At 44.7% G+C, this 24,750-nt stretch overlaps 1 protein-coding gene across 6 annotated transcripts in view; it reads right to left on the reverse strand.

Moving 5' to 3' along the window:
- The window catches only part of NT5C3A (5'-nucleotidase, cytosolic IIIA), a 286,713-nt gene that overhangs the window by 31,428 nt on the left and 230,535 nt on the right, over window positions 1–24,750 (reverse strand). For all 6 annotated transcript variants that reach the window (XM_069215464.1, XM_069215479.1, XM_069215482.1 and 3 more), the window contains one exon: window positions 10,304–10,466. In XM_069215464.1, coding sequence (XP_069071565.1) covers window positions 10,304–10,466 — 163 coding nt within the window. The remainder of the gene's footprint in view (window positions 1–10,303; window positions 10,467–24,750) is intronic.

The raw sequence follows: 24,750 nt of genomic DNA on the forward strand, positions 1-24,750 counted from the left end.
TGGAGCTAGAATGATTGATGTGGTTGTATTAGTATGTGTGCCACTTGCATACGACGCTGATGTTGTGTTGCTGCATGCAACGTTCTGGTGAGTGGTGTTGTGTGGCATTTGTTGTTGCGATGTGTGTAGTTGTGATTGTGTGCCCATGTACCTGTGTAGATAAGTGTGTAGTTGGTGGTTCAGACTGTGTCATGTGTGGGTGCCAGGGGGATGCAGGAGGACACGTGGCAAAGGTAGAGTTTGTGTGAGAGACTTATCTCTATTCTGTAGTCACTGCCATTGTCGACTGTCCATTGGGTTCTGCGATGTACTCCCTCTGTCAGCGAAACAGCACCAGTTAGCCCCCTTCAGGTCTGTAATATCTAAATACGGCGGGACTTCTCGGGTCCGCTGCTGAGGCAGCTTGGCGGTGCGACTGCCAACATCTAAATCAGGTCCTAAGTCTTGACTGATTGGCCAACCTACCACTGCAGAGTCAAGATTACAATGGGTGTCTTTGCTCACCTTTGAAGTGAATTAGTACCTAAACCAACGAAGAGAAGGCCTGATGTCTACTATGCTCTGAGGAAATGGAGGAACACAGATATATTTTCTATTTTATCAACTTATGTCTTTATGGGTTTTTGCATCATTGTTTTAGCCACCTTGGACCACACATGATCACTTATTGCAACCTCAACTACTGACCTATCTTAAAGTTGTGGTCCTATAAAAGGATTAGTTACTTACCTGTAAACCTAGTTCTCTTCCATGAGAATCCAAGAGTTATAAACACAGAATATTGCTGCCCACGTGAGGGGACATATATATGTATATATTTATATACACACACACACAGGTATATTCATAAATGTATGCAGCCTATATTAAAGGTTAAAAATGCCTAATTTACATTGGGGTTTCCTTAAATAAACCTCTCACCAGCATCAAGCATTTCTGTAAATCAGAAAAGAGAGAGCAAAAAGTGCAAACACATCCTTTATTGAAGAGAACTCTGCAAATAAATACAAAGGCATTGTTAGCCAATAGGTTGCATTAAAAGCATAACAAGAAAATACTGGCACCGTGCCTTTAAGACCCTCAGGATCTCCTGTATTCCACCATGCCCCAAAGGTGACAGTTAAGTCAATACTTTTTTACGGTGCTATGAGGGACGGAACACAATCATGTATGAACTGCTGCTTACACGATTCATCCGGGGAGGAGGGTGGGTTGCTTATGACTTTGATGAAGATTCCCCTGGAGGAGAACTAGGACTACATGTAAGTAACTATTCCTTCTCTTCCAGGGGATCTGTATCAATAGTCATAAGCACTGACTAGAGTAGCAAGCACCTAAGCGACGAAGAAAGAACAAGCAGAAGCAGCTGTTATCATCACCTACATAGGTTTCTTAAGGAGACATGCCCTACTTGGGTGTCTGTCTTAGTGTCTGAATCCAGAAAGCAATGCCTTGCGAAAGTATGCACAGATCTCCAAGTAGGAGCTTTGCAGATTAAGGAAATGGGAACATTCTTTACTAGGGCTGCTGCTGCCGCCTTGCTCCTTGAAGAGTTGGCTTTGGGCCTGGCAGGTAACTGTTTCTAGCTAACTGGAAGGTGAATTGAATGCAAGAAACTATCATTCTAGAAACGGCTTGTTTAGAGGAGGCAATGCCTCTTCTCATAGGGCTATAATTCACAAATTAACGGTAAGACTGCCAGATGGGTTTGTCTTCTCCAAGTAAAATGTCAGCACTCTCTTAAGATCTAAAGAATGTAATGCTCTTTCTGCTGGTGTGGATGGATTAGGAAAGAACATAGGGAGTGTAATTGTCTGGCTAATGTGGAAATCAGACCCCCAACCTTGGGAAGAAAACTCAGGTGAGTCCTCATCACTAACCTGTAGCCTGTGTAAGGCTCTTTGGCACACAGAGACTCATTTCGCTGACTCTGCGTGCAGGAAGTAATGGCAACAAGAAAAGCAGTTTTCCAGGTAACGTGCTTTAGGGATGCGTTATGAATAGGTTTGAAAGGTGGACCCATGCGTTTTGCAAAAAATTACATTCAACTCCCAAGCAAGAGAGGGGGAACGCATAGGTGGGAACACCTTCTTCAGTCCCTCTAACAAATATTTAACTACATGCATTTGGAAGAATAACATTTGCCAGATGCACCCTAATTGAAGAAAATTGCAAACCAGATTTTCCTAAATGGAGGAGATTGGGTATTATTACTTCCTGCTGCCCCAGAATTGGATGGAATTGATTCTGAACACACCACATGTAAAACCTTTTCCACTTAAAACCGTAAGAACGTCTGGTTGATGATCTTTTAGACTGCCTAGAAATGTGCATGCATTCCAGAGTAAGGCCGAAGTGTCCCTACTGCAGGGATTCAGGAGCCATGCTGTCAAGCTCAACGAGGGAAGGTAGGGGTGGAGAATTTTACCTCCAAACTTGTAGAGGAGATCCGGTCTGCATGGCAGTCTCCTGTGTGGTCTTTACAATAGGTGGAGGAGATCTGGGTACCACCATTGGCGTGGCCATTCTGGGGATATAAGGATCATTCTGGTCCTGGCTCTGTAGTTTGTTGATGACTGTTTGGGTCAACGGAATAGGAGGAAACGCGTATAGCAATGTCCCGGACCAATTTACCAAAATGGCATTCCTCTTGGTTCCTCATCAGTAGAACCTGGATGAAAAGTCTGGTCATTTTTTGTTGTCTTTGTCTGCAAACAGGTCCATTTGCAGATGCCCCCATTCTTGGAAGATATCTCGCACATCATCATTGTGAAAAATCAAGTCATATGATTCGGTGTATTTTTAGCTGAGAGTTCGCTTGTGTGTTCTGGACTCCTGGGAGGTCAATCGCTGTGATTGTCATCTTTCTGGTTATGTGACAGTTCCAGGTGGTTTGCGCTTCCTGAGAGAGAGGGCGAGATGAAGTGCTCGTATAGATAGTGCACTCTGGTTGTGTTGTATGTCTGAACCAAGAAAGAGTTGGATTGAATGGCTGGATAGAAGGTTTTGAGGGCTAGATGGACTGTCCGTGGGTTCAGCATGTTGATGTGGTTATCATTGCTCCTTGTCCAACCACAGGCCCTATGTATGGAGGGGACTCATGTGCACCCCCCATCCATGAGGGGATGCATCTATTATGAGCATTTATGCAGGAATGTCCTGGAAGAAATGGACACCTAGCAGGAGATTCTGGCAATGAGACTGGCATTACAGGGACTATTTTACAGCTGGTGACAGGGTCAGCTTGTTGTCCCAATGGTCTGTGAATTAATCCCACTGATCCTTCAGATTCTCTCATAGTGGTCAAATGTGTAATCTGGCATTGGGGACAATGACAATACCAGGGATGTGGAATTCCTATCGCCCGACGCCCAGGACATCTTGTTTGGGGTCAAGGGCAACAAGTTTTTATGTTTACTTTGTCCTTGGGACAAGTAGGCTGAACCCTCTGCAGCCCAAACCCTTTGGCTGCCTGTTTAGGTTGAGGTAATGTGTTTCCAAAAGATAATGCTGTTCGAACTTGTATTTATGGTTCATTATTTGAAAGCCTTCATTATTAGGGTCAGTGCTGTAAATAAATGTTTTAAGGTCACACTTCACTAATGACGTTGGTTCCAGTACAAAAAAAAATAAACTGTATACACATGTTTGAAAAGTTTAGGCTATGAGGCGAAGTATAATGCTCCCAGAATGCTCTCTGATTAGATGCAAATGAAGTGTCTTTTAGTAAAATGTGTTGATGCATTCTAGTATTTCCCAAAAATATTTCTAATGGGAAATCAGTGTAACCATTTTCAACACGATTATGGGAAGCATGAAAATAAACAAACACTGACAAAGCCAACTGATCTGACATATTTTTTATAAGTCTTTTAGTTTCATCAATGCGTGTCTTGTTTTGACATGGCTTTTGTAACACTTTATTGTTTTGGGAGCTACCAGGCCCTCAACATTGTAACAAACACTGGCAAAAAAAAAAAAAAAGTTTTTTGAACTCTAAAAGCACATGTTGCCACCAGTGGCATAACAAAGGCCCCGCAGCTGCCCTCCAGGGGGCCCCTTCAACACAGCACCTGCCCTGAGTGAGTCTGGAAAGGGGGCTCCTCCATGTTCTTTGCAAAGGGGCACCCTCCAGTTTCGTTACGTCACTGATTGCCACTGTAGTTCCTGACACTGAACAAAACTAATATGCTCCTTGTGGAAGAGCAGAATGCGATCACTCACAGTACAGCCAGCCGAAAGAGAGAAATAGAAGTTTAATAAAAACAAAATGTCTTTGTTAACACCAGACCTAATTAGGGACCAAGACCCACATGTAGGTAGCTTTTTGCATGTCGCAAACAGCGACTTTCGCTGTTTGCGATGTGCAAAAAGCACATTGCGATGCACAAATCCAGTTTTGCGATTCGGTAACCTGGTTACCGAATTGCAAAATGGGTTTGCGACTCGCAATTAGTAATGGGTGTTCCCTTCCTAATCGCGACTCGCAGTGCAATGTAGGATTGTTTTGTGACCACGAACGCGGGCGCAAACCAATCGCAGTTTGCACCCATTTCAAATGGGTGCTAACACTTTCGCAAAAGGGAAGGGGTCCTCATGGGACCCCTTCCCCATTGTGAATGTCACTGTAAACATTTTTTCAGAGCAGGCAGTGGTCCTGGGGACCACTGCCTGCTCTGAAAAAATGAAACGAAAACGTTTCATTTTTCATTTTTGTAATGCATCTCGTTTTCCTTTAAGGAAAACGGGCTGCATTACAAAAAAAAACTGCTTTATTGAAAAGCAGTCACAGACATGGTGGTCTGCTGTCTCCAGCAGGCCACCATCCCTGTGAGGGCCGCCATTCGCCAGGGGGTCGCAAATTGCGACCCACCTCATGATTATTCATGAGGTGGGCATTTGCGAAGCCCTTGCAAATCACAGATGGTGTCAGGGACACCATCCTACATTCGGATTTGCGACTCGCAATTTGCGGGTCGCAAATCTGAACCTACCTACACGTGGCCCCAAATTCTTAATGAAAGTCACAAAAGTGCACCCATGGTATATGTCTTACCCCTATAAAATATTTGTGAACTGTATTTTAGCATGGGTAAATACGCATGTGTAGATTTGCTCATGTGAAAATCTGTTGAGCATTTGCAAGTTCATTTTCCCTCCAGCCACTTTCTTCCCAACCCTGGAAGAAGTTCTAATTCTGCCATTGTCAGGAGTAAATGTGAAACCTTTCTTATTATGGGAAAATATTAGAGAGAAGCTGGTGAAAATCTTTAAAACATGCAGGTTAGTAGGTTTGCAGACTCAAAGGCATTCCAGCCCTGGAACTATTGCTTACTGCTTCCTCCAGCCCCAGTATGCAGATCTGCAGAAAGGTGGCAAAATAAGGAAATTGCTACAGTAGGGATTGAAACTGCAAGTATTCAAGCCCTACTATGGTAGTAGCCCTGGCATAATCAGAGAGGCTATTATCAGAGCTCTTACATAATGAGATTGCTGCCATAATTTGTCGCCACACTACATGGCACCAAAGGGACAAGTAGATCTTTTTACAGGACAAGTAGATTTGAGAAGCAACCTGTCCCCTGGACAAGTAGATATTTTAATAAATTCCACACCCCTGAATACACAAGGCCATCAACCCCAGAAGCGACATACCTGTCCAGAAGATGGATGTGGAATGTGGAGGACGTTGGTACACTTCTGGGCTTCTGAAGGATGCTCTTTTGCAAGGTTTGTGTCCAGGGTTCCGCCTAGATAGTGCAGCTTCTGGATTGGAGTCTGGATCGATTTGTCCGCATTGATCTGGAGAACTAGATACTTGATGGTCTCAAAACAGATGTGGTAGTACTGTCTTGTTTGAACGGGGAGGAGCGTTTCACCAGCCAGTCATCCAGGTATGGATAGATGAAAATCATTTTCCTTTCGCCAGGCTGCTGCTACTACTACTCCTGCCATGCACTTAAAGAATGTGTGAGGAGTTGACTTCAAGCCAAAAGGCAGGACTTTGTACTGGTAGTGTTTGGATGCCACTGTGAAACGCAGGTACATCCGGTGTTTCTTGGCTATTGGGATGTAGAAGTAGGTATTCTGTAGACTGATGGAACACATCCAGTCCCCCTGCTGGAGCAGAGGCTAGATCTGGTGGAAAGAAATCATTCAGAATTTTTCCTTGCAGATGTGTTTGTTTAGTAGTCTTAAGTCCAGAATGGGCCTGAATTCTCTGTTTGGGTCTTTTTTCCTTACAATAAAATAACAAGAGTACACTCTTAGCCTCCTTTGAGAAGATGGGACCGCCTCAATAGCTCTTTTTCAGAGTAGTGTAGAAACTTTGTTCTGCAGAACCAGCTTTTGACAGTGGAACATACAGAGTTGGTAACCTGAAGCGTAGTGAGTACCCATTCTCTACAATATTTAAGACCCAGCTGTTGCTGGTGATGGAATGGCACATGTACAGGTGCTAGGTGATACTTCCCACTACTGGAGTAGGTAACAGAGACGCGTGAAGCAACATCTCATTGTTTGCCTGGTGCTTCGGAGGAAGCTGGAGTTTGCTGATTAGCTCCTCATTCCCACATTGACTTACGAGACTGGTACTGGGGTCTGGCTTATTGGTGTCGTCATGGGAACCAGTGAGGGGTTTGAACCCTCTGATAGAAGGGGCGCCTGTCATACAGTCTACACCTGCAGCGGAAGTCTTTTTGTTTCTCTATACCCACGGCCTTGAGTGTGTCTACCTCTGTTTCCATTTTGGCCATCTCGTCATCTGTGCGAGACCCAAATAAGGAGTTGTCAGGGAAGGGGAGATTCAGGATACGCTTCTGGTTTAAGGCCTGTGAGACGAAGCTATAATGAGCGTCTGGCACATATCACATGAGAGTATCCATATGCAGCCAGGTCAGAGCCATCCGCCTCTGAGCTAATTACCTGGTTAGCAACCAGGCTTCCTCCTTGCAAGAGCTCCTGGAAGTCTTACTTGTCTTCTCTGGGTAGTCTGTCTGTAGATCTGGAGAGTGAGTCCCAGAGAGTCCTGTAGTATCTCCCCAGTAATGCTGATGCGCTGGAGACCTTCATAGATGAAGCTGATGTGCCGCACATTTTTCTCCCTAAGGAATCCATTTGCTTACTTTCCTTATCAGGAGGCATGAAGGCGGCCACTGCAATGGAGTGCATCTTTTTGGCGGCAGCTATAATGACCGAGTACGGTAGAGGGTCGGTTCTCTGAAATAAAGGACATTGATCTTGGGCCTTGTATTTCTTTAAGATTCTAGCAGTCGAACAAGGAGGTACTGACGCCGACTGGAGTCTTGTGGACGACTCACGCCTGGATGAAGTCTTAGCCGGTGAGTGATGCCTCAATGTCGAACGGTGCCAAGCAGCTGTTGACACAGATTGCCTTGATGTGACTCTCTACGTCGGTTGGTGTCTGGATGCCACCGAAGGAGACTATCTAGGGGATCTTTAGCAACACAAAAGGATGATGGACGGAGTGCTGACAATGCAAACACTCACCCCCAGTCACAGATCTAGGTTTAATCCATCGTTCTTTTGCTCACCATGCCACCCCAGTAGGGGATGACAGTCATGGTATTGATTGGCGCCTGGTTGTCGTTGACAGAGAGTGTGAAGGATGTCTCGATGTAAATGAACGAAAGACTATGTCGACAGTCTTCATTGTCTGAACCTGCCTCGACATCGACTGGCTGTGGGTGGCCGTCGACAGTCTATGCACAATGATTCGACCTCAACGTCGACCGGTGGTGATTCATCGATGGCAACATCTGCCCAGACATGTGTCGACGTTGAGGGACGGTGAACTTCCCACAACGATGTGTTCCTCAATGTCTTATGGTAATGCGTTGTGGTCGAAGGCGACCCTGCAGGCATCAAGTCTCTCGACGTTGGTTGCCATTGTTTCGTCGACAACTGCGGTCTTGCAGGCAAAAAGTGCCTTGTGGTTGGGGGCATTCTCAACAACGATGCTGACTGACTCGGAACAGATAGGTATTTTCCTACCTCTAGAAGTAAATCTTGTTCGCCATTTTTCTCTTCTGTCAGTAGATCTGCCTCTGGAGACTTCCTTGGGAAAAGAGGCAGTCTTCTTGGAGGAGGGTGGAAGTCCTTCTGAGAATGTAGCCTTTTCTCTCTTGAACCCCTTGGAGTCGTATCTTCTCTCAGTCTATTACAGTTTTTTTTTTTTTAGAGAGATTCTGAGAATGATGGCAAGTCTCAGGCAGATTGGTTTCAGAAAGAAACATGATGCAGACTGAATGGGTGTCAGTCTGTGCTTTCTTTTTGCCACAAGCAGGGCACTTGACAAAAAAAGAGGGCATTTTTGGGAGAACAAATTACATTTTTCTGTCAGAAAATTATTTCTCTTCACTGCAGATGGCAAAAGACTTTGTGTAAAAGTATCAATAAATGATCTGTATAAAGCAATTTCTGGACAGAAATCCAGAAACTGGAGAGCTTGGTGCTGTCACCTGTCACCTTTGGGGCATGATGGGATACAGAAGATCCTGAGGATCTTAAAGGCACAGTGTCAGTTTCTCTTGTGCTTTTATTGCAGCCTATTGGCTAACAATGCCTTTGTATTATCTTGCAGTTTTCTCTTCAATAAAGGCTGTGTTTGCACTTTATGCTCTCTCTTTTCTGATTTACAGAAACGTTTGAGTCTCGTGAAAGGTTTCTTTTAAGGAAAACTCAATATAAATTAGGTATTTTTTAGCATTTAATATAGGCTGCATTGATATATGTAACTACATGTAAGTATATATGTCTATAATATTCTATGTAATTTTATTCTACTACACATATATATTTAATATGGGTCCCGGGTTCCTGCACCTGGGGGGAGAATATTCTGTGCTTATGACTATTGATGAGGATCCCCTGGAAGAGAACTAGTGTAAATTCAGGTATTTGTTTACCAGGGTGCCATGTAAAGAATGGTAGTCAGTCCTTGGAACTTCATCAAACTACCTCATATCTTTATAGTTGTGCAAGTTATCGGCTTAATGTAAAGAGAAACAAACCTTTCTTTTACTGGTATCCACATAAGTCACTGCAATTGTACGTTTCCATGGATTTCTCTATGTATCACCAGAATCTGAAAGGTGATAGCTGGGACTACTTCAGACAATACATTGTTGTACTGCCAGGAACTGCATCCCTACTTGCCCCAAGGGTGATAGAATGGTATTTTATTTAAAAAAAGAAATTGATTAACAATCACTTACAAATGGGAGACGTGTGCTATCAAATGATGAGTGAGTTCTAGTGACGCGAAATAGCTGGTTTTCGTTTGTATTTGGCTATTAAATCCTTCTTTTGAGACCCATCAAGGTATCTTTTTTACCATTGTCTGGCGGTGGAGAGAAAAAAAAAATCAGCCTAGTTTGTTTAAAAAAAAGATGTTTAGGCTATTTTAGCTGCCCTCCCTAAACAAGTGTGTGACTTGACGGGCTACCTATGAACCTTTCCTAACAATGAGTATAAAGGAAATCCATTATCACTACAATATGGCAGCACACCTTTCAACAAATATATGGTAAAGGTAGTGATAATGGTTTATCAGCAAAAACATTCTAGTTTAAAGCAAGTTACAAAACCTTACATTTTCAACAAAATAATAAAGTAACTATCACTGTATCCTGAAATGAATATATGACAATAAATCAATGCCTGCCTTATGTGCAAAAATCACAAATACTGTCAAAGATGGAGAGTAGAATAATCTCCTGGGGTCTTCCAAAAGAATGCATGAATACAAGTAGATTTGGATGTATCTTGAGACAATGACATTTCATCTTCAGGAAAAGTATCTTTCCATAAATCCTACGTATTTCAGTTCAGAAAATCAAATGGGCATCAAAACACTTACTAGCAACATGATGTGTATCCTCCCGTGGGAGACCATTAAATTAGTTCTCTTTTGTCAAAAAGACCTTTCCCATAATAAAATGCATCAAACACTATTTTACTGGTTGCTACAGAAGTCTTGTCAAAGCTACTGCAAACACATTGATGTATTCATGAAGGAAAACATCAATGTGTATTTGACTACTGCAATAGCACCACCTAGGTTTACACTATACTTACACCACCAGAGGAATATTATTAGGTTTTAAAGACTTTGCAGTACTGAGTGCCTATTATAACCACCCACATGAAGAAACACCAGTATCCTCAGCAGTCTGGGTTTGCAGAAACTCCAAACTGCAGAGGATATACACTATATGAGGATATGTACTGCATCATCCCATTTGCTTTAACTGTTCTCTCAAAAGTATTAGTCTATACTTACATTATCATCAAAATCCATGAAGTTCGAGACAACTTTTACATTAGGATGGTAGACTCCAGCCTGACGAATTACTTCCTCCAATATGTCTCCAATACCGGCAGAAAATATAAACACAGGTATATTGTATTCGTTCAATTTATCAAAGAAAAGCTCATATCCTTCTCTGCAAAAAAACAAGATATTAAATCAAAATTACGCTTTAGTGCATTTATTACAGTGTTTTAAAGCAGCCAAAATCTAATGAATGAAGATACTTGTGGTCTTGGACTTTTCCGTCTGAAATTAAAACGCTGTTTCACAAATTGACTGATATATGATATTACATTCTTTGACATTTCAATTTGTGTGCTTCTATGTCGATATTTATATTTTATTTCTGGAATATGTTCAACCAGGCTATTTATCAACCTGGTGATTAAAGAGAGAATTATGTATTTTATAAGAATTCAAGCGATATAACACAGCTTTCTGGTATATTCATTAGTATTGCTCCAAAAAGTGAAATGGCAATCTTTAGATTGCATTATTTTGTCACAACACCTTAATTTAATGGCCTCTGCAGTAATTTTATTAACGTTGTAGAGCGCTCATCCCTGATGTGATGTGTGAGATCAATGGAATGGTGAATACCGAAAAGTTATCTAAGCTGACAAATTTGGGGACCTTCACATATACTTACAATAAACTTATCACTTCAACTTATACCTTTTCAGGTCAATTCCAAGATCTTTTACGAAACCAAGGCCTGACCTGCAAAGTAGATAACATTCCCTCAACATCTCAAGTAAACAAGGATGGTGGACTCAGATTTTGTTTACTAAAAATGTTTAGGAAATATATCTCTTGCTGGAACCTGCATTTCTAATATAAACAATGTCCTGAAAAACTACAACAAATCACATTTAAACTGTTGCAGAGCCAAGAAGGCGGAGGAGTAGAATGAGTCTTGCACTCCTCTGCCAGAGTCTTCACCAACTACAGCTATCTCCCGAATTTAACACAATCCACTCTGGTACAGAGATGCAATGTTGCCATGACCAATGCCCAGCTATTGGATGGAGGCACATGGAACCATATACAAGGCCACCTGATTGAAATTGTGAAGAAGGTATAATGCCGAACGCACTTTGAAAAGCAGAAAAGTGCGGCTTAGCAGGGGTCCAGGGTAAACTTTGGAGTGACCGAACAACCATCACCATGGACCAACTGGGAAAGCAAATCCACCAGCAATGCCACTGTAGCCGAGTAGTGGAGGCAGCATGTGAACTCAATACAAGGCATGCACAAATCCATATAGGCCATGGATGGGCTTTCTAGCTGCGGCCTTCAGGTTGGGAGCAACCTGAGTCAGCGAACAGAGGCGCAGCACAGAGGTGAAAAAGTGGCCTCCTCCAATGATCGACCAGTGTAAGGCAAAAGGGTGATTATTCGCATGGAGAGGCAGGCTATGGGCCCAAAATAACACACTGGGGCAATCATCAGGTTAGTCAAAAGGGCAGAAGTGGTGCACCGCATGTCAAAGAAGAACTTTGGAATATACAACAGCTTCATGAGAGCATGAGCCAGACAAAAGAAATAGCGGACAAGGTAAGGGGTGGCTATCGGAAGAACAGAGGCCTGGGCAAGCAGCACTCACTGTGCACAATCACCTAGCAGGAACTCAGAGAGAAGCAGTCAGTGAGGAGAAGCAGGCTCCCATTGGCAAAGCGATAACTCCTATTTTCTCTTGCCCAGGAAAGAGATCATAGAGATAATTAGAATGGGGGGGGAGGGGGGGGTGGTTAGCTCTCTCTGAAATGCTGCCATACAGTGCAAAAAGATAGATGTGACAGACTTAAACATATGACAGAGAGCTCCCATTTAGCAATGCCCAGTCATACCTAAAAATACACCACCTAACCAACAGTCTTTCAGCTTTCTGAAATACCCTAAAAGTAAGGATTGGCTATGCATGGAATAACCCCCCAAAAAGACACTGTAAAACACAAAAAAGACACTGCCCTTAAAGACATGCTTATCAACCAGGGCATAAAATGCTGAAACATCGGCCCAGACAGAATGTGGTCCATCTAACACAACAATCTTCCTTATGTGCTGATAGAAGCAGCCAGGGTGTAGATAGAGGACTTTTTTAACCTACAGGTGGACATTCTTGCCTTGAAAAATGACCCAAGACATGAGATCAAAACACTTGTCGGAGCTGAAAAACAGGTCTCCACACTAGAGGACAAGACAATGCACAAGAGGAGGAAATAGAAACTCTAAAGCAAGAACTGTTAACAATCAAAGACTAGAACATAAATTTACAATGGGACATGGAAAACCATAAGAACTGCTCAAGAAGAAACATCTGAATCTGGTGTGCCTCTCCGGGGGCAGAGGGGAATGACATATTACAAGAAGCAATCATTTCATTTCATCCTCTCAGCCAGTGGAGTAGAAGATATGCGTCTAAACAGAACCCAAAGAGTTGGAAGAGCACCAACCAGAAGCTGATGATGCACTGCCATCTTAAAGTGGGTTCTGAATTTCTTACTAACAGAAGATATAATGGAATCTGCCAGGTCGAAAGGTACTGTACAATCTGAGAGACACAATTGTTGTTACAGCAAGAAATGTCTTTGATCCCCTACAAAAAAACAGAACTTCCACCCAATTATAGATTTCTTGAGGACCACAGACATTGGATGCATACTGTGTACATTTACATCTGATTTTTCAATGCCAATTCTATCATCTGTGGTCACCAACAAAGGCAAAAAAATACTGAATATCTAAGACCTGAATCATGAGCAAGTGGAACCTGCTAAATCCTTTTTGTAATGCTCTGAGAAGCAGGCAATGGAGTAGTGTAACATCCAACAGGCAGGAATCTAAACTAGACATTACCTCACAGCACAAGGAAGGCGAGCAGGACTTGATAAGCTTAAAGAATACAACAAATTTAACTTGAAGCATGTTGAGAGAACTAGAACGCCCAGACTAACTCTTGAACCTGTAGAATGAGGGTCTGTAATCAACATTTTGTATGCAACAGAGTGCCAAGGTACTTAACTATTCATGGGATGGACTACTGAGGGAGCCAGGGAGCCCAGCTCTGGTAGAGGTTTGATGGTCCCTCCTGGATCTGGGTTCAAACTTTAAAAGATAGAGTTTTAAGATTGTTCCCAGTCGGGGTTTAGGGTGAGAGGGTAGTTTGGTTAAATGTTTTATGGGATGCTAGAAAAGAAAAGTTTAAACTAAGGGGAAGGTTTAATCACATGTTCCTAAGGGACCTAAAGGGCAGGAGACACCATTTTGTGACACGGAAAGGCTGGAATAAAATTGGACAAAAGAGGAATCTGATCTATAGCATTGAAAATCATTGCCTTTTAGGCTCTGGGCCTATATGTCCTAACCAAACGATTGGCAGTATTGTTGTTGCCACACAAATCAGACTGCCATACATGCCTCTACAACAGACACATCTTTTAGAGAAGGACTACTTTTAAAACAGATCAAAATGAATCCGGAGACAGATTTTGTCATAGGGACCGCAAAAAAAAGGTGTAGGAGGGGAAGAAGAGAGCAGTAATCCTGAAGTGCACATCAGAAGCAGGAAGAAAAAAAGCTTACTATTAGTAAATAACTGAGGTAGTTTTAGAGCTCCTTGGTTCAATGATGATTTGAGAGAGAGTAAAAGAGGATGCAAAGTTCTTGAAAGGACCTGCCACAAATCCTATTGCATTCAGGATAAAATAAGAAACAGGTTGGCCGTAAAAGAATATCACAAAAGTGTTGAGCAGCTACAGCCTCCTTTTTCTCAGATAAAGGGTGGCTCAAAAGTGCTCAAAAACATTGTTCCAAGTGGTAAAGTAATTATCTGACCTTGGGAATACAACTCCTGCTGTCCCACTTTCTCAAATGCAATGTGAGGAGTTAGTTACATTCTTTTCCAAGAAAGTGGCAGATATTCAGGCTTCCTTCACCCCCACACTTGAACCTACACCTCAGCCAGGCCACCTCATTGGGTCCTGTTTACTGAGATCCTTCCAACCTCTGGACTGTTCAATGTTTGTATCATTACTTGGCTTCATCAAGTCAGGTTCTTCGCTTGACACTTGCCCCCCATCAATTTTGAGGAAATTGGAAGCCAACTAAATGGAAATACTTATCAAACTTTTAAATGCATCACTTCAGAAAGGCATCGTTCCAAAGGTCTGGAAGCATGCCATGGTCAGTGTAAGGAAATAACTCCTTGGCATGGTTACCCCCTGACTTTTTGCCTTTGCTGATGCTAAGTTTTGATTTGAAAGTGTGCTGAGGACTGCTAACCAGGCCCCAACACCAGTGTTCTTTCCCTAACCTGTATTTTTGTTTCCACAATTGGCACACCCTGGCATCCAGGTAAGTCCCTTGTAACTGGTACCCCTGGTACCAAGGGCCCTGATCCCAGGGAAGGTCTCTAAGGGCTGCAGCATGTCTTATGCCCCCCTGGGGACCCCTCCCTCAGCACAGACACACTGCTTGCCAGCTTGTGTGTGCTAGTGAGGACAAAACTACTAAGTCGACATGCCACTCCCCTCAGGGTGCCATGCCAACCTCACACTGCCTACAGGTATAAGTCACCCCTCTAGCAGGCCTTACAGCCCTAAGGCAGGGTGCACTATACCATAGGTGAGGGCATAAGTGCATGAGCACTATGCCCCTACAGTGTCTAAGTAAAACCTTAGACATTGTAAGTGCAGGGTAGCCATAAGAGTATATGGTCTGGGAGTCTGTCATGCACGAACTCCACAACACCATAATGGCTACACTGAAAACTGGGAAGTTTGGTATCAAACTTCTCAGCACAATAAATGCACACTGATGCCAGTGTACATTTTATTGTAACATACACCCCAGAGGGCACCTTAGAGGTGCCCCCTGAAACCTTAACCGACTATCCGTGTAGGCTGACTAGTTTTAGCCGCCTGCCACACACCAGACATGTTGCTGGCCACATGGGGAGAGTGCCTTTGTCACTCTGTGGCTAGTAACAAAGCCTGTACTGGGTGGAGGTGCTTCACACCTCCCCCTACAGGAACTGTAACACCTGGCGGTGTGCCTCAAAGGCTCACCCACCCCCTTTGTTACAGCACCCCAGGGCACTCCAGCTAGTGGAGTTGCCCGCCCCATCCGGCCACGGCCCCACTTTTGGCGGCAAGGCCGGAGGAGATCATGAGAAAAACAAGGAGGAGCCACTGGCCAGTCAGGACAGCCCCTAAGGTGTCCTGAGCTGAGGTGACTAACTTTTAGAAATCCTCCATCTTGCAGATGGAGGATTCCCCCGATAGGATTAGGGATGTGCCCGAGGGGAGGAGGCACAAAGAGGGTGTAGCCACCCTCAGGGCTAGTAGCCATTGGCTACTAACCCCCAGACCTAAACACACCCCTAAATTCAGTATTTAGGGGCTCCCCAGAACCTAGGAACTCAGATTCCTGCAACCTAAGAAGAAGAGGACTGCTGAGCTGAAAAACCCTGCAGAGAAGACGGAGACACCAACTGCCTTGGCCCCAGCTCTACCGGCCTGTCTCCCCACTTCTAAAGACACTGCTCCAGTGACACTTTCCACAGGGACCAGCAACCTCTGAAGCCTCAGAGGACTGTCCTGCATCTAGAAGGACCAAGAACTCCTGAGGACAGCGGGTCTGTTCACCAAAGACTGCAACTTTGCCGGAAGCGTGAGACTTGGTACTTTGCACCTGACGCCCCCGGCTCGACTTGTGGAGAACAATCACTTCAGGGAGGACTCCCCGGCGACTGCGAGACCGTGAGTAGCCAGAGTTGACCCCCCATGAGCCCCCACAGCGACGCCTGCAGAGGGAATCTCGAGGCTCCTCCTGACCGTGACTGCCTGCTTCAAAGGCCCGACACCTGGTAAAGGCACTGCATCCGCAGCCCCCAGGACCTGAAGGATCCGACCTCCAGTGCAGGAGCGATCCCCAGGTGGCCCTCTCCCTTGCCCAGGTGGTGGCTACCCCGAGGAGCCACCCCCCCCTTACCTGCCTGCATCGCTGAAGAGACCCCTTGGTCTCCCATTGATTTCTATTGAGAACCCGACGCTTGTTTGCACACTGCACCCGTCCGCCCCCGTGCCGCTGAGGGTGTACTTTCTGTGTGGACTTGTGTCCTCCCCGGTGCCCTACTAAACCCCCCTGGTCTGCCCTCCGAAGACGCGGGTACTTACCTGCAAGCAGACTGGAACCGGGGCACCCCCTTCTCCACTGAAGCCTATGCGTTTTGGGCACCACTTTGACCTCTGCACCTGACCGGCCCTGAGCTGCTGGTGTGGTAACTTTGGGGTTGCTCTGAACCCCCAACGGTGGGCTACCTTGGATCCAAACTTGAACCCCGTAGGTGGTTTACTTACCTGCAAAAACTAACAAACACTTACCTCTCCAAGGAACTGTTGAAAATTGCAATAAGTGTCTAGTTTTAAAATAGCTATATGTCATTTATGTGAAAACAGTATATGCTATTTTGCTAATTCAAAGTTCCTAAAGTACCTACCTGAAATAGCTTTCATTTGAAGTACTACTTGTAAATCTTGAACCTGTGGTTCTTAAAATAAACTAAGAAAATATATTTTTCTATACAAAAACCTATTTGCCTGGAATTGTCTCTGAGTGTGTGTTCCTCAGTTATTGCCTGTGTGTGTACAACAAATGCTTAACACTACTCCTTTGATAAGCCTACTGCTCGACCACACTACCACAAAATAGAGCATTAGAATTATCTCTTTTTGCCACTATCTTACCTCTAAGGGGAACCCTTGGACTCTGTGCATGCTATTTCTTACTTTGAAATAGTACATACAGAGCCAACTTCCTACATTGGTAGATCAGCGGTGGGGTACAAGACTTTACATTTGCTGGACTACTCAGCCAATACCTGATCACACGACTAAATTCCAAAAATTGTCATTAGAAACTGATTTTTGAAATTTGAGCTATTTTTCTAAATTTTTAAAAGTCCTGCTAGGGCCTTGTGTTAGTCCCTGTTAGCACAGGGATGTGGAATTCCTATCGCCCGACGCCCGGGACATCTTGTTTGGGGTCAAGGGCAACAAGTTTTTAGGTTTATTTTGTCCTTGGGACAAGTAGGCCCAACCCTCTGCAGCACAAACCCTTTGTCTGTCTGTTTACAGAGAGTGGAACTCTGCAGTTGAGATAATGTGTTTCCAAAAGATAATACTGTTCGAACTTGTATTTATGGTTCATTATTTGAAAGCCTTCATTATTAGGGTGAGTGCTGTAAATAAATGTTTTAAGGTCACACTTCACTACTGACGTTGGTTCCAGTACAAAAAAAAACGTGTATACACATGTTTGAAAAGTTTAGGCTATGAGGCTAAGTATAATGCTCCCAGAATGCTCTCTGATTAGATGCAAATGAAGTGTCATTTAGTAAAATGTGTTGGTGCATGCTAGTATTTCCCAAAAATATTTCTAATGGAAAATCAGTGTAACCATTTTCAACACGATTATGGGAAGCATGAAAATAAACAAACACTGACAAAGCCAACTGATCTGACATATTTTTATAAGTCTTTTAGTTTCATCAATGCGTGTCTTGTTTTGACATGGCTTTTGTAACACTTTATTGTTGTGGGAGCTATCAGGCCCTCAACACTGTAACAAACACTGGCAAAAAAAAAAAAAAAGTTTTTGAACTCTAAAAGCACACGTTGCCACCAGTGGCATAACAAAGGCCCCGCAGCCGCCCTCCAGGGGGCCCCTTCAGCACAGCACCTGGACTGAGTGAGTCTGGAGAGGGGGCTCCTCCATGTTCTTTGCAAAGGGGCACCTTCCAGTTTCGTTACGTCACTGATTGCCACTGTAGTTCCTGACACTGAACAAAACTACTTTGTGTGCCAATATGCTCCTTGTGGAAGAGCAGAATGCGATTGCTCACAGTAAAGCCAGCCGAAAGAGAGAGAAATAGAAGTTTAATAAAAACAAAAGGTCTTTGTTAACACCAGACCTAATTAGGGACCAAGACCCACATGTAGGTAGCTTTTTGCATGTCGCAAACAGCGACTTTTTCGCTGTTTGCGGCGTGCAAAAAGCACATTGCGATGCACAAACCCAGTTTTACGATTCGGTAACCTGGTTACCGAATCGCAAAACGGGTCTCCGACTCGCAATTAGGAAGGGGTGTTCCCTTCCTAATTGCGACTCGCAGTGCAATGTAGGATTGTTTTGTGACCGCGGGCGCAAACCAATCGCAGTTTGCACCCATTTCAAATGGGTGCTAACACTTTCGCTAAAGGGAAGGGGTCCCCATGGGACCCCTTCCCCATTGTGAATGTCACTGTAAAAAAAAATTCAGAGCAGGCAGTGGTCCTGCGGACCACTGCCTACTCTGAAAAAATGAAACGAAAACGTTTCATTTTTTGTTTTTGTAATGCATCTCGTTTTCCTTTAAGGAAGACGGACTGCATTACAAAAAAAAAAAAAATGCTTTATTGAAAAGCAGTCACAGACATGGTGGTCTGCTGTCTCCAGCAGGCCACCATCCCTGTGAGGGCCGCCATTCGCAAGGGGGTCGCAAATTGCGACCCACCTCATGATTATTCATGAGGTGGGCATTTGCAAAGCCCTTGCGAATCACAGATGGTGTCAGGGACACCATCCTACATTTGGATTTGCGACTCGCAAATTGCGAGTCACTCTGACTCGCAATTTGCGGGTCGCAAATCTGAACCTACCGACATGTGGCCCCAAATTCTTAAAGAAAGTCACAAAAGTGCACCCATGGTATATGTCGTACCCCTATGAAATATTTGTGAACTGTATTTTAGCATGGGTAAATACGATGTGTAGATTTGCTCATGTGAAAATCTATTGAGCATTTGCAAGTTCATTTTCCCTCCAGCCACTTTCTTCCCAACCCTGGAAGAAGTTCTAATTCTGCCATTGTCAGGAGTAAATGTCCAACCTTTCTTATTATGGGAAAATATTAGAGAGAAGCTGGTGAAAATCTTTAAAACATGCAGGTTAGTAGGTTTGCAGACTCAAAGGCATTCCAGCCCTGGAACTATTGCTTACTGCTTCCTCCAGCCCCAGTATGCAGATCTGCAGAAAGGTGGCAAAATAAGGAAATTGCTACAGTAGGGATTGAAACTGCAAGTATTCAAGCCCTACTAAGGTAGTAGCCCTGGCATAATCAGAGAGGCTATTATCAGAGCTCTTACATAATGAGATTGCTGCCATAATTTGTCGCCACACTACATGGCACCAAAGGGACAAGTAGATCTTTTTACAGGACAAGTAGATTTGAGAAGCAACCTGTCCCCTGGACAAGTAGATATTTTAATAAATTCCACACCCCTGTAGCATTTCTTTTAGAGTTTAAAAAGTTTTGTGAAAGTTTGAATTAAGTTCTAGAGATAGTTTTAGATTCTTAAAAAGTATTCCAACTTTTAGAAACAATGTCTAATGCAGAAGAGAATGTGATGGAACTCGACATCACCCCTTACCTCCATCTTAGGATGAGAGAGTTAAGGTCTCTCTGCAAATTAAAAAATATTAAAGCTGGTTTAAACCCTACCAAATTACAGCTCCAGGAGCTTTTGGCAGAGTTTGCTAAAGACAACCCCTCTGAGGATGACCTCCTAGAGGAAGAAACTAGTGATGTGAAGGAAGTCCCACCCCCACTCCTAGTTACAGAAGTCAGGGCTCCTCAAACCCTGACTCCAAATGTGATAGTCAGAGATGCTGCTTCCCTCACAGGAGGGTCCAGCACCTCTGGAATCACTGATAGCCTCAGTGAAGATGACCTCCTGCTAGCCAGGATGGCCAAAAGATTGGCTTTAGAGAGACAGCTCCTAGCCATAGAAAGGGAAAGACAAGAGATGGGTTTTGGTCCCATCCATGGTGGCAGCAACATAAATAGGGTCAGAGATTCTCCTGACATGTTGAAAATCCCTAAATGGATTGTAACTAAATATGAAGATGGTGATGACATCACCAAATGGTTCACAGCTTTTGAGAGGGCTTGTGCAACCAGAAAAGTAAACAGATCTCACTGGGGTGCTCTCCTTTGGGAAATGTGCACTGGAAAGTGTAGGGATAGACTCCTCACACTCTCTGGAAAAGATGCAGAATCCTATGACCTCATGAAGGCTACCCTGATTGAGAGCTTTGGATTCTCCACTGAGGAGTATAGAATTAGGTTCAGGGGGGCTCAAAAATCCTCGAGCCAGACCTGGGTTGATTTTGTTGACTACTCAGTGAAAACACTGGATGGTTGGATTCAAGGAAGTGGTATAAATGATTATGATGGGCTGTACAATTTATTTGTGAAAGAACACTTGTTAAGTAATTGTTTCAATGATAAACTGCATCAGCATCTGGTAGACCTAGGACCAATTTCTCCCCAAGAATTGGGAAAGAAGGCGGACCATTGGGTCAAGACTAGGGTGACCAAGACTTCCACAGGGGGTGACCAAAAGAAAGGGGTCACAGAGCCTCCCCAGGGGAAGAGTGTTGAGACATCCAAAGGGAAAAATAGTAAAGAGTCTTCTACAGGCCCCCAAAAACCTGCTCAGGAGGGTGGGCCCAGAGCCTCTTCACAATCCAATTTTGGGTACAAGGGTAAAAACTTTGATCCCAAAAAGTCCTGGTGTCGTAGCTGTAATCAGCCTGGACACCAAACTGGAGACAAGGCTTGTCCCAAGAAAGGTTCCACTTCTAACTCTACTCCAGCTAACACTGGAATGGCCAGTCTCCAAGTGGGATCAACAGTCTGCCCAGAGCAAACCAGGTGTCACACCGAAGCTACATTAGTCTCTGAGGGTGAGGTGGATTTAGCCACACTGGCTGCCTGGCCCCCTAACATGCAAAAATACAGGCAGCAGCTCTTAATTAATGGGACAAGTGTAGAAGGCCTGAGGGATACAGGTGCCAGTGCCACCATGGTGACAGAGAAACTGGTTTCCCCTGGTCAATACCTGACTGGACAAACTTATCCCGTCACCAACGCTGACAATCAGACTAAAGTACATCCCATGGCTATGGTAACTTTAGAGTGGGGAGGGGTCAATGGCCTGAAACAGGTGGTGGTCTCCTCAAATATCCCTGTAGACTGTTTGCTTGGAAATGACCTGGAGTCCTCAGCATGGGCTGAGGTAGAACTGAAAACCCATGCAGCCATGCTGGGTATCCCTGAACTGGTGTGTGTCAAGACAAGGGCACAGTGCAAGGCTCAGGGTGAAAAAGTGGTGTTGGAGCCTGGAAAAAGGGCCCAACCCTCCAAGAGGAAAGGAAAGACAACTGGGGAACCAGTTGCAACACAACAAGAAAAAGAGAACCTCTCTTCTCAGGAAGAAGTTCTGCCCTCTGAGGGAACTGAGCCCCTGGAGTTAGAACCTTATCAGGTCGAGCTCCTAGGCCCAGGGGGACCCTCAAGGGAACAGTTGTGTAAGGGGCAAGTAACCTGTCCCTCTCTTGAAGGCCTTAGGCAGCAAGCTGCTGAAGAGTCCAATGGAAAAATAACAGGAACACAGAGTCTATTGGGAAGATGGACCCCTTTACACTGAGGCAAGAGATCCCAAACCTGGTGCCACTAGGAGAGTGGTAGTGCCTCAGGAGTTTAGGGAGTTCATTCTGACCTTAGCTCATGATATTCATCTTGCTGGGCATTTGGGACAAACCAAGACGTGGGAGAGACTAGTCAACCACTTCTATTGGCCCAACATATCCCAGAAGGTCAAGGAGTTTTGTGTCTCCTGTGCCACCTGTCAAGCCAGTGGTAAGACAGGTGGACACCCAAAGGCCCCCCTCATTCCACTTCCAGTGGTGGGGGTCCCCTTTGAAAGAGTGGGTGAGGACATAGTGGGTCCACTTGAACCTCCCACAGCCTCAGGGAACCTGTACATACTAGTAGTAGTGGATCATGCTACTAGATACCCTGAAGCAATTCCCCTTAGGTCGACTACTGCCCCTGAAGTAGCCAAGGCACTCTTTGGTATTTTTACCAGAGTGGGGTTTCCTAAGTAGGTGGTGTCTGACAGAGGTACCAACTTTATGTCAGCATACCTGAAGCACATGTGGAATGAGTGTGGGGTGACTTACAAATTCACCACACCATACCATCCACAAACCAATGGTCTTGTTGAAAGATTTAACTAGACATTGAAAGGCATGATCATGGGGCTCCCTGAAAAACTCAAAAGGGGATGGGATGTCCTCTTGCCATGTATGCTTTTCACCTACAGAGAGGTGCCTCAGAAGGGAGTAGGGTTTTCCCGCTTTGAACTTCTGTTTGCCCATCCTGTAAGGGGACCACTAGCTCTTGTGAAAGAAAGCTGGGAGAAACCTTTTCATGAGCCTAAGCAAGATATAGTGGACTATGTACTAGGCCTACTTTCAAGGATGGCAGAGTATATGGAAAAGGCAAGTAAAAACCTTGAGGCCAGCCAACAGCTCCAGAAGTTTTAGTATGACCAAAAGGCTGCAATGGGTGAATTTCAGCCAAGGCAGAAAGTCTGGGTTTTGGAGCCTGTGGCTCCCAGGGCACTTCAGGACAGATGGAGTGGCCCTTACCCAGTGCTAGAGAAGAAGAGTCAGGTCACCTACCTGGTTGACCTAGGCACTAGCAGGACCCCCAAATGGGTGATCCATGTGAACCGCCTCAAGCTCTTCCATGACAGGGCAGATGTGAATCTCTTGATGGTAACAGATGAGGACCAGGAAGCTGAGAGTGAACCTCTCCCTGATCTCCTCTCCACAGACCCTAAAGATGGCTCAGTTGATGGAGTGATCTATTCAGACACCCTCTCTGGCCAACAGCAATCTGATTGTAGGAAGGTCCTGGAACAGTTTGCTGAGCTCTTTTCCCTAACCCCTGGTCAGACACACCAGTGTACCCATGATGTGGACACAGGAGACAGCATGCCTGTCAAAAACACAATTTTCAGACAGTCTGACCAAGTTAAGGAAAGCATCAAGGTGGAAGTCCACAAGATGCTGGAATTGGGAGTCATTGAGCACTCTGACAGCCCCTGGGCTAGCCCAGTGGTCTTAGTCCCCAAACCTCACACCAAAGATGGAAAGAGAGAGATGAGGTTTTGCGTGGACTACAGAGGACTTAATTCTGTCACCAAGACAGATGCCCATCCCATTCCAAGGGCAGATGAACTGATTGACAAACTAGGTGCTGCCAAATACTCAAGTACCTTTGACTTGACAGCAGGGTACTGGCAAATCAAAATGGCACCAGGAGCAAAAGAAAAGACAGCATTCTTCACACCTGATGGGCATTATCAGTTTACTGTTATGCCCTTTGGTTTAAAGAATGCCCCTGCCACCTTCCAAAGGTTGGTGAATCAAGTCCTTGCTGGCTTGGAGTCCTTTAGTGCAGCTTATCTTGACAATATTGCTGTCTTTAGCTCCAGCTGGCAGGATCACCTGGTCCACCTAAAGAAGGTTTTGAAGGCTCTGCAATCAGCAGGCCTCTCTATCAAGGCATCCAAATGCCAGATAGGGAAGGGAACTGTGGTTTACTTGGGACACCTTGTAGGTGGAGGCCAAGTTCAGCCACTCCAGCCTAAGATCCAGACTATTCTGGACTGGGCAGCTCCAAAAACCCAGACTGAAGTCAGGGCATTCCTTGGCTTGACTGGGTACTACAGGTGGTTTGTGAAGGGATAAGGATCCATAGTGACAGCCCTCACAGAACTTACCTCCAAGAAAATGCCCAAGAAAGTAAACTGGACTGTAGAATGCCAAGAGGCCTTTGACACCCTGAAACAAGCAATGTGCACAGCACCAGTTCTCAAAGCTCCAGATTACTCCAAGCAGTTCATTGTGCAGACCGATGCCTCTGAACATGGGATAGGGGCAGTTTTGTCCCAAACAAATGATGATGGCCTTGACCAGCCTGTTGCTTTCATTAGCAGGAGGTTACTCCCCAGGGAGCAGCGTTGGAGTGCCATTGAGAGGGAGGCCTTTGCTGTGGTTTGGTCCCTGAAGAAGCTGAGACCATACATCTTTGGTATTCACTTTGTAGTTCAAACTGACCACAGACCTCTCAGATGGCTGATGCAAATGAAAGGTGAAAATCCAAAACTGTTGAGGTGGTCCATCTCCCTACAGGGAATGGACTTTATAGTGGAACACAGACCTGGGACTGCCCATGCCAATGTAGATGGCCTTTCCAGGTTCTTCCACTTAGAAAATGAAGACTCTCTTGGGAAAGGTTAGTCTCATCCTCTTTCGTTTGGGGGGGGGGGGGGGGGGGGGGTGTTTGTGTAAGGAAATTTACCCTCTGACTTTTTGCCTTTGCTGATGCTAAGTTTTGATTTGAAAGTGTGCTGAGGCCTGCTAACCAGGCCCCAGCACCAGTGTTCTTTCCCTAACCTGTACTTTTGTTTCCACAATTGGCACACCCTGGCATCCAGGTAAGTCCCTTGTAACTGGTA

The sequence above is a fragment of the Pleurodeles waltl genome, chromosome 2_1 (genome assembly GCF_031143425.1).
Source record: "Pleurodeles waltl isolate 20211129_DDA chromosome 2_1, aPleWal1.hap1.20221129, whole genome shotgun sequence".
Taxonomy (NCBI): domain Eukaryota; kingdom Metazoa; phylum Chordata; class Amphibia; order Caudata; family Salamandridae; genus Pleurodeles; species Pleurodeles waltl.